This window comes from Myotis yumanensis, unplaced genomic scaffold, assembly GCF_028538775.1.
Source record: "Myotis yumanensis isolate MYYU_CA2020_CCGP unplaced genomic scaffold, mMyoYum1.0.hap1 SCAF_2, whole genome shotgun sequence".
NCBI classification, from domain to species: domain Eukaryota; kingdom Metazoa; phylum Chordata; class Mammalia; order Chiroptera; family Vespertilionidae; genus Myotis; species Myotis yumanensis.
In genome coordinates, this window is record NW_027223753.1 from 159719038 (window position 1) to 159733490 (window position 14453).

Here is a 14453-nt window from a genome sequence, read left to right on the forward strand (position 1 = left end):
AAAAATCTTCAGAAAAGCATCTAACTGAAACAGAGGCATGCAATATGTCAGAAAAAGAATTCAAAATAAGGGTCATACAGTTCATAAACCAGATGGATGAAAAAATTAATAACTTATGTAAGAATCAAGAAGAAATGGGTGAAAAAAATCAACAACTTAGTAAGAATCAAGAAGAAATAAAGAGTGATATAGCTGCAATAAAAAACAACATGGAAAGTTTCAACAGTAGACTAGGAGAAGAGAAGGACCAAATTAGCAAATCAGAAGACAGGGAAGCAAAACACACCCAAACTGAACTTCAATTGGAGAAAAAAAATTAAAAGACAGGTGGAGATCCTAAAGGAGCGATGGGACAACATGAAACGAAGCAACATACGAATAATAGGGGTGCCAGAACAACAGAAAGAGGAACAAGGCTTAGAAAACTTATTTGAAGAAATAATGTCAGAAAACTTCCCTGAGGTGGGGAAGAAAAAAGTCGCACAAGCACAGAAAGTCCCAAACAACATGAACCCCAAAAGACCAACACCAGGACACATCATAATTATGACGGCAAATGTTCAGGACAAAGAGAGAATCCTAAAGGCTGCAAGAGAGGGACAGGAAGTTACGTACAAGGATCTCCCATTAGATTATCAAATGATTTCTCAACAGAAACACATCAGGCCAAAAAAGAAGGGAAGGAAATTTACAAAGTGATGCAAAGCAAGGGACTGAATCCAAGAATACTCTATCCAGCAAGGCCATCATTCAAAATTGAAGGGGAAATAAGGGCCTTCACAGACAAAAAAAAGTCTAAGGGAGTTTATCACCACTAAGCAAGCAATGCAAGAAATGCTAAAGGGACTGGTTTAAAAGAAGAAATAAAAAGGTAAGAAGGAACACAGGCACAAAAAATAAAAATGGCTACAAACAAATACCTTTCAATAATAACTTTAAATGTAAACAGACTAAATGCTCCAATCAAAAGACATCTAGTGGCTGAATGGATAAAATAAAAAAAAATGACCCATATATTTGCTGTCTACAAGAGACCCACCTCAGAAAAAAGACTCACACAGACTGAAAGCTAAGGGGTGCAAAAATATCTTTCAGGCAATTGGGGGGGAAAGCAAGGGTAGCAATACTTATATCTGAAAAAATAGACCTCAAAGTGAAGGCCATAACAAGAGATAAGGAAGGCCACTTCATAATACTAAAGGGATTGATACAACAAGAGGATATAACGCTGATAAACATATATGCACCCAATGCAGGAACACCCAAATACATTAAAAAATCCTAGACGGTATTAAGGGAGAGATCGACAATACAATCATAGTAGGGGCTTTAATACACCACTGACATCATTGGATAAATCCTCAAGACAAAAAATCAACAAAGAAACAGCAATACTAAATGACTCAGATGGATTCTGAGAGTTTACAGCAATACTATCAGATGGATTTAATTGACATCTTCAGAACATTTCACCCCAAAGCCACAGAATATACGTTCTTCTCAAGTGCACATGGGACATTTTCAAAGAAAGACAACATATTGGGTCACAGGCAAAGTCTCCCCAAATTCAAGAAGATTGAAATCATATCAAGCATCTTCTCAGACCACAAGGGCATAATATTAGAAATAAACTACAATAAAAACAATCCAAAGGACTCAAACACTTGGAAGCTGAATAGCATGCTATTAAACAGTGACTGGGTTACCAAAGAGATCAAAGAAGACATTAAAAGCATCTTGGAAATGAATGACAATGAAAACACAAAAATCCAGAATCTATGGGACACAGTGAAAGCAGTCCTGAGAGGGAAGTTTATAGCTCTACAGCCCTACCTCAAAAAAATAAGAAAAAAAATGGTAGTTAATCATCTAACTCAACAACTCAAAGAATTAGAAAGAGAGCAACAAGAAAAGCCCACAGTATCCAGAAGGAAGGAAATAATCAAGTTCAGAGCAGAAATAAATGACATAGAGACCAAAAAATCAATACAAAAAATCAATGAAACAAAGAGATGGTTCTTTGAAAGGATAAACAAAATTGATGAACCACCAGCCAGGCTCACCAAAAAGCAAAGTGAGAGGACCCAAATAAACAAAATCAGAAATGAAACAGGCAAAAGAACAACAGATGCCACAGAAATACAAAGGATTGTTAAAAAATAATATGAACAACTCTATTCCAACAAACTGGACAAGCTGGAAGAAATGGACATATTCTTAGAAAAATACAACCTTCAAAATTCAATCAAGAAGATGCTAAAAATCTCAATAGGCTGATAACTAAGGAAGAAATTGAAGCAGTAATCAAAAAGTTTGTCAAGGGCGGGGAAAAAAAAGGACACATATGTAATACACTTTGTAATACTTTAAGCAATAAAAAAAACAACAAAAAAACAAAAAGTTTCCAGCAAATAAATGCTTTGGGCCAGATGGCTTCACAGGGGAGTTTTACCAAACATTCAAGGAAGAACTAAAACCTATCCTTCACAGACTATTCCAAAATATTCAAGAGGAAGGAACACTTCCCAGCTCATTCTATGAAGCCAGCATCACCCTAATACCAAAACCAGATAAAGACAACACAATGAAAGAGAATTACAGGCCAATATCCCTCATGAACATAGATGCCAAAATCCTCAACAAAATTCTAGCAAATTGGATCCAGGAGTACATCAGAAAGATAATACACCATGACCAAGTAGGATTTATCCCGGGATGTAAGGATGGTACAATATCCACAAATCAATAAACGTGGTACATCACATAAACAAATTGAGAGATAAAAATCACAGTCATATCAAGTGATGCAGATAAAGCATTTGACAAAATCCAACACCCTTTCTATTTTTAAAAAATATATTTTATTGTATTTTTTTTACAGAGAAATGAAGAGGGATAGAGAGTTAGAAACATCGATGAGAGAGAAACATCGATCAGCCGCCTCCTGCACACCCCCCACTGGGGATGTGCCCACAACCAAGGTACATGCCCTTGACTGGAATTGACCCTGGACCCTTCAGTCTACAGGCCGATGCTTTATCCACTGAGCCAAACCGGTCAGGGCCCAACACCCTTTCTTGTTAAAAACTCTCAGCAAGGTGGGAATATAAGCATCATACCTCAACATAATAAAAGCCATATAGGACAAACCCACAGCCAACATCAAACTCAATGGGCAAAAACTAAAACTATTTCCCTTAAGAATAGAAATGAGACAGGGATGCCCACTCTCACCATTCCTGTTTGACATAGTGCTGGAAGTACTAGCCATTGAGATCAGACAAGAAGAAGAAATAAAAGGCATCCAAATTGGAAAAGAAGTAGTAAAACTGTCCTTATTTGCAGATGACATGATACTGTATATAGAAAACCCTAAAGACTCCATCAAAAAATTATTAGACTTAATAAATGAATTCAGCAATGTAGCAGCATATAAAATTAACGCCAAGAAATCTATGACATTTCTATACACCAATAGTCAACTTACAGAAAAAGAGACTAAAAAGCAATCCCATTAACCATCCCACCAAAAAAATTAAGATACCTAGGAATAAACTTAAATAAGGAGGTAAAAGTCCTGTACGCAGAAAAATTCAGGACGTTGAAAACGAGATAGAAGAAGACATAAACAGATGGAAGAACATACTGTATTCATGTATTGGTAGAATCAACATCATCAAAACGTCCATACTACCCAAAGCAATCAATAGATTCAATGCAATCCCCATTAAAATACAAACGGCATATTTCACAGATCTAGAACAAACGTTCAAAAATTCATCTGGAATTTAAAAAGTCCCTGAATAGCTGCAGCAATCCTGAGAAAGAACAAAGTAGGTGGGATCTCAATATCAGATATAAAGCTGTATTACGCCGAGGCCGGTTTGGCTCAGTGGATAGAGTGTCGGCCTGCGGACTGAAAGGTCCCAGGTTCGATTCCGGTCAGGGGCATGTACCTGGGTTGCGGACACATCCCCGGTGGGAGATGTGCAGGAGGCGGCTGATCAATGTTTCTAACTCTCTATCTCTCTCCCTTCCTCTCTGTAAAGAATCAATAAAATATATTTAAAAAAAAATAAAGCTGTATTACAATGCCACTGTTATCAAAACAGCCTGGTACTGTCACAAGAACAGACATATAGATCAATGGAATAGAATAGAGAACCCAGAAATCGACCCATGCCATTATGCTCAATTAATATTTGACAAAGGAGGCATGAACACACAATGGAGTCAGGACAGTTTCTTCAATAAATGGTGCTGGGAAAATTGGACAGATACACGCAAAAAAATGAAACTAGACCATCAACTTACACCATACACAAAAATAAACTCAAAACGGATAAAGGACTTGAACATAAGATGGGAAACCATAAAAATACTAGAGGAATCCACAAGCAGCAAAATCTCAGACACATGCTGAAGCAATTTCTTCACTGATACTGCTCCTAAGGCAGTGGTCGGCAAACTCATTAGTCAACAGAGCCAAATATCAACAGTATAACGATTGAAATTTCTTTTGAGAGCCAAATTTTTAAACTTAAACTATATAGGTAGGTACATTGTTATTAACTTAATTAGGGTACTCCTAAGGCTTAGGAAGAGCCACACTCAAGGGGCCAAAGAGCCTCATGTGGCTTGAGATTCACAGTTCGCTGACCATGGTCCTAGGGCAATGGAAACTAAAGAGAAAATAAACAAATGGGACTACATCAAAATAAAAAGCTTTTGTACAGCAAAAGAAACATAAACAAAACAAGAAGAAAGCCCACTGCATGGGAGAACATATTTGCCAATGTCATCACCAATAAGGGTTTAATCTCTAACATTTTCAGGGAACTCATACAACTTAACAAAAAGAAGATAAACGATCCAATCAAAAAATGGGCAAAGGACATAAAGAGATATAATTTCAAAAGAAGACAGAAGGAAGGCCAAGGGACATATGAAAACATGCTCAAAGCCACTAATAATCTGAGAGATGAAAATCAAAATGACAAATGTGGTGCAGGCACAGTGACCCAGCACTGACTGCTGAGGGGGCTGTGGATCAGGCCCGGAGAGAGGCCTGGAGAGAGAAGCAGGGTCTGATCCATAGCCTCCATGGCAGCTGTTGATCAGCCCTTGCCTCTCTCTTTCTCTCCGGGCCTGGCCAGCTGCTGCACCGCTCTTTCTCTCTGGGCCTCCATGGAGGCTGCAGATCAGCCCCGCCTTTCTGACCAGGTTCAGAGATAGCCCGAGACCCTGACTGGCATAGAAACCGACCAATCAGAACCAACTCTGGGTGAACTGTGAGGAGCCAATGGCTGCCTAGGAGGCGGAACTTTAGACACTGACTGGCGTAGAAACTGACTAATCAGAGCCTAATCTGGGTGAACTGTGAAGGCAGAACCTAAGGTGGGAGATGAGGAGAGGTTTTAAGGGCAACAGCTGTTTGGTGTAAGGTGTAAGAAAGCAGTTCAATTTTTTAATGACGGGTTTGGCAGTATAGTGCATATGGCTGGCTATCAGTCCAGATATAGGGATTATGTATTTTTGTCTGCCACGTGCATCTCCTCCTGATGAAAAAGGCTCCCCCCCGCCCTCACTTAAGCAATCCTATCCTATATAATCTATCCATACTACCAAAAGTGTAACATGCAAATTAGTCCAGGTCGACTGGCTATCTTCCTACGTCTGACTGCCTTTCGGACAAAGCCATGGTGGTGGGGGCTGAGGTAGAGGCCTTTAGGGACGATCAGGCCGGCTGGGGAGGGCAGTTGGGGGCTAGATCAGGCCAGCAGGGGAGGGCAGTTGGGGGTGTGATCAGGCCAGCAGAGAAGGGCAGTTGGGGGCGTGATTAAGCTGGCAGGGGCAGAGGGGCAGTTGGGAGCGATCAGGCAGGCAGAGGCAGTTGGGGGAGATCAGGCCAGCAGGGGAGAGCAGTTGAGGACTAGATCAGGATGGCAGGGGAGGGCAGTTTGGAGTGCAATCAGTCAGGCAGGAAAGAGCAGTTGGGGGCGAGATCAGGTCGGCAGGGGAGGGCAGTTAGGGGAGATCAGGGATAAGATCAAGCCAGCAGGGGAGGGCTGTTGAGGGCGAAATCAGGCCAGCAGGGGAGGGCAGTTGGGGGCAACCAGGCTGGCAGGGGAGGGCAGTTGTGGGCAAGATTAGGCTGGCAGGGGAGGGCAGTTGGGGCAACCAGACTAGCAGGGGAGGGCAGTTGGGGGTGAGACCAGGGCAGCAGGGAAGGGCAGTTACAGGTGATCAGGCAGGCAGAGGCAGTTGGGGGCAAGATCAGGTCAGCAGGAGAGAGCAGTTGGCGGTGAGATCAGGACTGTAGGGGAGGGCAGTTAGGGGAGATCAGGCAGGCAGGCATAGGCAGTTAGGGACAATCAGGCAGGCAGGCAGGTGAGCGGTTAGGAGCCAGTGGTCCCAGATTGCTTGAGGGATGTCCTATGGGATCCGGCCTAAACCAGCAGTCGGACATCCCCCAAGGGGTCTCCGATTGGAGAGGGTACAGCCTGGGCTGATGAACACTGCCGCCCCCCTTGCACAAATTTTGTGCACCAGGCCACTAGTACAAGAATAAACTTTGTGAGTCTTGTCCAGCTTGACTCAGTGGATAGAGCATTAACCTGTGGACTGAAGGGTGCCGTGTTCAATTCCAGTCAAGGGAATGTACTTCAGCTGCAGCCACCTCGCCAGGTGGCAACCAATCTGTGTGTTCCTCTCACATAGATACTTCTCTCTGTTTTTCCCTCTCTCTAAAAATCAATGAAAAAATATCCTCTGGTGAGGATTAAAACAATAAATAAGTAAATACATAATAAATAAATAAATAAAATTTTAAAAAGCATAAACTCTGTGTTTCATGTACTTACAACTATAAACCTACTTTTGCCTAACCCATGAATAAAGAGTTTCAGTTTAACTCTGATTTTATTTCTTGAAAGTGATTATGTGAGGAAAAAGAAAAACTGTTTGCCCAGTTCTGGTGACCCAAATTCTGGTGAGAAGAGGATGTTGATTTTACTTGTGGTTTGGGGTGGGACACCTTGTGGGGAATTAGTCACTGCTGTGAGGCTGAGGCTATGACTTGCCCTCTGTGCCCTCCCCATTTCCTTGGCTGTGGACCAAGCTGCTTTGAACTGGATGATGAGCACCACCTGCAGGCAGAAAACTGGAGAAAATATCTGAATACAGTTCAGCATTATTATGGATCAAGACAAAAGCCAAGTAAACTCTCTTCGGATCATCTCTGAAATGTAGTTTCTTTTTTATTAAGGGACAATATGTCAGGTCCAGTCCTGCAGGGGGAAGCAGCCTAATTTTGGCAGAATCTGAGAGACTTCACTACCTTCTTCACAGAGCAAACAGAATCCACCAGGGAAGAACTTCCATACCTTCCATCAACAGCCATTCGGAATTCCCCACTTCTCTACTCCATCTCCACCTGTTACTGGTGAGTGGGAAAAGTGTCCCCTTCCTCAGGTTACCACTGCCTTGAGAATTCAACCCCATCTTCTCCCACAACCTGTATCTTCAACCTTCCTTCACTTCTTTCTACCAATATTTAAACATGCCCAAGACTCTTCCATGTTAAAAAGATTTTAAAACCAGAAAACAAACGTAACAATAACTGCCTGATCTTATAACCCCATAAACTGCTGCCTAACTCCCTTTCCACTTCAGTCACACTTCTGGAAGAGCTGGCTTTGCTTGTCTCCAGTTCCTTCCCTTCCTTCACTCCATCCAGGGCCATCTCCGTCTCCTGCCCTGACTAGGAGACAGTGCTTGCAAGGTCCTCAGCAGTCCAAGAGACACTTCTCCAACCTGATGCACTGGTAGCGTTTGAATGAAAATCGCTCCCTCTCACAGGAAACACACACACTCCTAGCCTCTCTTCCACCATTCTGGCTTCCCCTGGGTGTTCCTATTTGGTAGATGTCATTATGATCTAGCCCCCCCACTTTTCAACTATTTTCATCTCATGGCACACATAAACCAATCACTAAAATTCTGTGGCATGCAAAAGAAATTATATTTTTTGCCAATCTGACAAAAAAATAAAAGGTATAATTTTGATTCATTCACACCAGACGGCTATTGTTGTGTTGGATGTTGTCATATTTTCACTTGACAGTTTAAGGGAAGAGAGGTCAATGTCCCTGACTAAATAGTTAGGTATTGCATGTTTTAAAAATTCTTGTGGCATACCGGTTGAAAATCACTGATCCAGCCGGTTGCTTACGCCATCTGTCATCCCACATCCTTCATCCAGGCCTGCAGCTGTGCCTTCAGTATGGATTTGGAATCCTACCTTTTCTCAGAAGGTCCTCCTCTGCCAGCACCCTGGCCTCCGCCACTCTCATCTCTTACCTGTGTCAACGTAAAAAACCATTGAAACCTGTAAAGAATTTTTGTGAGTTTATTTGAGCCAAACTGTCGACATATGCCGGGAAGCAGAACCTCAACGAATTGAGATAGTGCTCCGGAGAATGGCAGGGTTACATCCGTATTTATACATGAAATTCATTGGTGACAGATTTAAGGAGGTGGGATTAAGCGAAGCAGGGGGAAACCTCTGTGATAGGATAGCAGGATCAATTAACATGATAATGAAGGAATTTGTAGTATCTGTCCTGGCGCCCAGAACATTTGGTTGTGCCCCAGGGGCTCCAGAAAAAAGGGAAGTTACAAGGTACCCAGACATTTCAAGGGTATGTTATCTTAGAGGCAAAAAGGCAAATGGGCTCAGTAAGGATCAAAGTTGATCTTGTCAGTGAAGATACTGGCCTAGGACGTAACTGCCCACCAAAACTGCTTTTAGTTAAAGTTTAATTTCAGACCATCCTTTGTGGTTACTTTAGGTCTCCGAGTCTGCAGAACTGCCATGCAGGCCTCTCCTGAGCTTGTCAGGTCAGCATGTGGCCCCTTTCGTCCACACCTGGGACAACACAGTAGCCGAGTGGAGGTTTCCCTGCCTCTTCTCTACCTGCCACACGTGGTTCAGTACACGTACAACACAATGGCATGCCCTCTTCTCACACCTCCAAGGTTATCCCCCGTCATCCTTAGGCCTCAGGTTACACCTCACCTCCCATAAGTCCTCCCCGAACCCCTCCTAATTTGTTCCATTCTGTGAACACCTCTGTATTCCTTCCAAGAGCACTCTTTCCACTGTGTCCTAACTCCTTTGTCCCACAGCTTCCTGAGCTCAGAGAGGGCAGGAACTGTTTCCATCTGTTAAATCCATCTGTTAAATCCATCCCAAGCGCATGGCACCTTGTAAATGTTACGTAAAAAACCTGTGAATGTACTGTCCTCCCCTCTGGCCCCCATTTCTAGACATACAATATTAGCAGATCCGGGAACAAACTGCAAAGGAAGGAAAAGGAGGTAAAATTCTCACAGTTCATTAATTGTTGAAAGGAGTTCCCAAATGGATCCCAAATGTTCTAAAGATCCACAGTTTGATGAGCCATTTTGCTTCCTTGTCAAATGTCCTGTTGAGGCAAAAATAAAGCTGCAGGAAATCTTGTGACACAAAGCCGCTGATTGCCCCTGTGGCTTGTGTGTGTGGCAGATGAGCCCTGGGTTTAGGGACCCCTGTTCACCCAAATACCTGGATGGCCTTGCCCTGGGCCCAGATGAAAGTTAAGAATTTGAGAGGATGACTCATCAAATCTGAGGTTGCTGTTTACAGCCAAAGGCAGTAACCTAAGAGCAGGGAGGAGTTTATCCCTGAAACGAAAGCGAAAGAGGCAAAGTTAACTGCCTGAGCTGGGGTAGGACTAGCAGTCCCTCCCTGAACAGGGCTGAGGATGGCTGCACCCGGCTACTTCCCGCTACTGGTTGAGGGGTCCTGGGGTCCCGATCCCCCGAAGAGCTTGATCACCAAGTTGCAGTTGTACTTCCAGAGCCAGAAGAGATCGGGAGGCGGGGAGTGTGAGGTCCGACAGGAACCCGGCAGCCCGGCCCGCTTCCTAGTGCTCTTCCACCCGCTTGACGGTGAGGGGCGCCGGGGCGGGGGTGAGAGGAGACCATGGGGCTCTTCCTGTGGGGACGCTTGGACTGCGGCGCGCAGCGGGACCGGCTCCAGCAGCAGCAGTTGGCGGTGGGCGGGTTGCAGAATGGACCAGAAATGCGCGGAGTCGCTGCGTTCCTCTGCCCCGCGCTTCTAGGAACTCAGCGGTGCTGCCTCTGCCTGGAGGTGGCCGGTGGGGGCAGAACCGCGCCAGGGAGAACAGAAAGGCGCTGAGAGCCTGGGTACTCGCCTCATTTTAGAAGGCTACATAGTGCGTTAATGTATTAATACACAGAGTGCTAATGGCAGAGTTGCAACTCTAGCGCTTTTTGTCTTCTGCCAATTGAGGCAGCAGTTCTAGAACTCCCTAGGTTTATGGGAACACGATTTTAAGGGAAGAGAAAGTTTCCAGGGATAAAAGTCCAACTATACGTTAGGGAGATAAATTTGGTTGAAAATAGGCACATTGGTTTCTGTTGGGAGAGACCATGAAAATCAGACCTTTGAAGAGATAACTGCAGTTATTCTGAGTGAGGACAAGTGAGTCCTTAACAATGAAAGTCAGTGTGGGGCTGGAGAGACATATTGTGTGCTGTTCTGGATTTGGTAACTGATTCTCTGGGAATGGCTGGTGCTCCATGTGAGAGGGAGGGAGAGCCCCTCTTCTTCTGTTAATATTTAGGGGAGGGGAGAGGAAGGAAAGGGGCTAAGCAATGGGAGGAGCCATGAGATTTCCCCATGTATTGTGGAGCTTCCCAGTAGTTCTGGGGTCACCTGGGCAGGGGCTGAGGCCTGCTTAAAATCACATTGCCTGGGTGACATAGAGAGAGTTATTGCAGGGAGATGACCACTGTCTTTGTTGGCCATTTGCTGGTACCTGTCCCTGGGTTTCAGGCTGGTCCTCAGACTGGGTTGAAGGAGCTGGAAAGTTTTGAGCTTTTGAGTAAGAACTTGCCCCCTCACAGGCAGTGTAGCAGCCTAGTTCTCTCCTCCCGCTTGCTTTTGCTATTGAAGAAAAGGGGAGGTCCTGGCTGGTGGGTTTAGTGGTTAGAGCATTGGCCAGTGCACTGAAGGGTTGCAGGTTCAATCCCGTGTGGATGTGTCTCTCTCACATCGAGGTTTCTCTCTCTCTCTCCCATCCACCTCCTTTCCACTCTCTAAAAATCAATGGAATAAATACCCTCTCGTGAGGATTAACAACAATAACAACAACAACCACAACAAACACACACAAAAAAGAAAGGGGGAGGACGAATATCAAACATCTGCTTGCTTAAGACAACCATCAGGTCCTTCAGGGGGAAGCACATGACCAGACACTCCCAGAGCACACACTTTTTCCATTGGAATCTCCCAGGAGAGGATGTGGACAACTCCTAATCCCGCTTTTCTTCCCTGGATTTGAGAAACATTTGGGCCAGAGGAGAGGCAAGGAGGCTTACAAGGCCATGAGAGCAATTGGAAAGCTTTAAGCAACTATCCAGGAAGGAAAGATGAAACCCAGAGAGGAAAGGGGAACACAGAGGAGTGTGAAAGAAGGGAGGCGGGCAGGGGGCAGTACATGGAAACCTGCTGGGCCCAGAGCTTTATGGAAACAGGTACAGAGTTTTCCAAGGATTAATTTCACCAAGGAATGCACAGAATTGCAGCTATATGATATAAGGCATTTCCTCAAGGATGTTACCACTTTGATTCCAACTGTTAGCATCACCAAGATTCTGGCCCTTAGCAACTCTTCTTTCTTCTTTAGCATCTTATTAACCCTCAGCAGGTTAAACAGACACAGCCCAGCTCTGTCCTAGAGACTCAGGAACCCTGAGTGTGGGTGGGTGAGGGCATCAGCACTTTGAACCAGCACACTCGGTGACTCTGAGGCACTAAAATTTGAGAATGCTAGTTGTTGATGTCCCTGGATCAACAAAATGGGAGCCCATATAGGAAATACACACAGCATAGAAATACAAAAAGTGCAAAATATGATTCTGTGATGATATCATCATTCTGTTCTAGCCCTCAAATTAGAACCTATTTTAGTCTCCTGACAGGTTCTTCCTTCACCTGTTCTAGCCCACGACCCCCTTCTCCCACCCCCCAGGCTGCTCAATGGCCCCTTTGTGTTACCCTCAGCACAGATACCTCATAATCCCTGTAACTGATGACCTTTTGTGGTCAAAGTTCTTGGGGAGTGGAAAGTCCCAGTCAGTTTCGGTTTCCTATCAGAAGCAACTTTCTCAGCAGCAAGTTGCCAGGCAATTTGCTAACAATGAATCACCTGCCCTGGCAGTCCAAGGGCAGGAAATCTTGTCTTTACAGGGAGTCCCATCCCCTCCACACCAGGAAATGAACTAAGCAGGTGCAGTCTTGTCTTGAAACATGCCTTTAGTCATATAATTCACATAATCAGGCTGAGTCCACCAGCATTTCTCTGTGGAAATTACTGTAGAGCAACCTGAACTATTGAGAAGCTGCATCTTACTTTTATATAGTTCATTGAATTTCTGAAAAGTTGAGTGTAAATTGACTTGGGAGATTTTTGGATGCGTACATTTATCATCGTCTCTGGTCATAATTTGGCTTCTGATTTTTGTCAGTTTCTTTGGGGTAAGGAAACCCATTAATAAAAGTAAGTGTGAATGGTTTGAGATTAGTGCAGAAGGGACGTAGATCAGGGTGGCTGGACATCAGAGATTCATCCTTATTCCTCCCAGATTCACCGTTTCCTTGTTGGGGAGCACTTACTGATCTTGCTACCCTCTGTCCTCTTGAAGTAGTGATGCCCATGCATATTGCACACAGAACAGGATGGCACATTTATTTATTTTTAAATTATTTTTAATAGATTTCAGAGAGGAAGGGAGAGAAAGATAGAAATATTAATGATGAAGGAGAATCATTGTTTGGCTGTCTCTTGCATGCCTCCTATGTGGGATAGAGACCGAAACCCAGACATGTGCCCTGACCGGGAAATCAAACTATGACCTCTCGGTTCATAGGTTGAAGCTCAACCACTAAGCACACCAGCTGAACCAGGCTGACATTTTAATTTTATAATTTAATTTAATTGGTTTAATTTATTCTCACCCAAGGATATTTTCTTCCATTGATTGGAAGGTATAGGGGAAAAAGGAAGAGAGAGAAAAAGAAACATTGGTGTGAGAGAGACACATCAATTGGTTTCTTTCTGCACTCACCCTGATTGGGGCCAGGGGATGGAACCTGAAGCCCAGGTACGTGCCCTTGACCAGGAATCAAACCCCTGGCCCTTCCAAGGAAAGGTCAACACTCTTACCATTGAGCAACACAGGCCAGGGCCAGGCTGCCACATTTAAATGTGTGGCCCTAGCCAGGCCCGGATTCCATCGATTCCCGTCAAGGGCACATGCCCAGGTTGTGGGCTCCATCCCCATTAGGGAGCATGCAGGAGGCAGCTGATCAATGATTCTCTCTCATCATTGATGTTTCTCTCTCTCTCTCTCTCTCTCTCTCTCTCTCTCTCTCCCTCTCCTTCTCTCTCTCCCCCTCCCTCTCTCTTCCTCTCTGATATCAATAAAAAAATAAGTGTCTGGATCGGATTCTACCAAAGTCTAGGGAATAATAAAAGGAAGGTATCACAGAGGTCCATGGACAACCTGACTTACAAAACTTAGCTTCCTCTCTGGCACCTGGTTCTTATTCAGCCCTTATGGAAGCTTGGGGCAGCCCCTTAGGAGTCTTTGTGAAGACATCTTTCCTCTCATCAAGAGTGAAATTTGAGTCATATTATTTCTGGGGGTCTATTTCATTCTATTGGCATCCTATCCTTCCATGGACGGTTGAGGTGGGAAAGCTACTTAAGCCCCCTTTTTTGAAAGATTCCTACCTGTATCCTTCGCCTCATCACACCAACCATATCAGAATGCAACATGGTAACCCAATATTCATGGCAGGGCTACAACAGTGAACAGTAGGGAACTCTCAAAGGTTCCCCTTCACCCCGATATTTTTGCACCATCTGACTATGTCGACTACATTTCCTCATCTAAACTCACTCCCTATTCTCCACACTCTGAGATACACTAACATTGCCTTTCTTTCTCTGCCTGCCTCTTATAATTATAACTTACATTTGCATACCTCTTGTGTGTGTTACAAAATTCATTCACAGAACACCGGTTTGAATGAGAAAACAGATTTAAGAAAAGTTCAGATAGTTTCTCAATGTCACTCATCTAGAGTTGGAATTCTGATCCAGGTTTTTTGAATGCTTATGTTCATTGTTCAGTTTTTTTCACTACAGCCCAGCTGCCTGATGTGCGATTTTGTTTTTAAATCTCTCCATCCATTTTTTCCTTTTTCTTTTCCTATCAGATGTGAGGCTTTTCTCTTCACAAGTTAAAAGAATTGATTGAAAAACTTATTAACCAAGCTCATGGCCATTCTGCTCCTAGTTACCTGAGTCACCTTC

At 44.0% G+C, this 14453-nt stretch overlaps 1 protein-coding gene across 1 annotated transcript in view; it reads left to right on the forward strand.

Annotated features, from left to right (window-relative positions):
- The first annotated feature begins 9749 nt into the window (after window positions 1–9749).
- The window catches only part of LOC139003905 (protein mono-ADP-ribosyltransferase PARP14-like), a 65163-nt gene continuing 60459 nt past the window's right edge, over window positions 9750–14453 (forward strand). Inside the window, exon 1 of the mRNA XM_070406333.1 lies at window positions 9750–9993. Coding sequence (XP_070262434.1) covers window positions 9807–9993 — 187 coding nt within the window. The 5' untranslated portion in view covers window positions 9750–9806. The remainder of the gene's footprint in view (window positions 9994–14453) is intronic.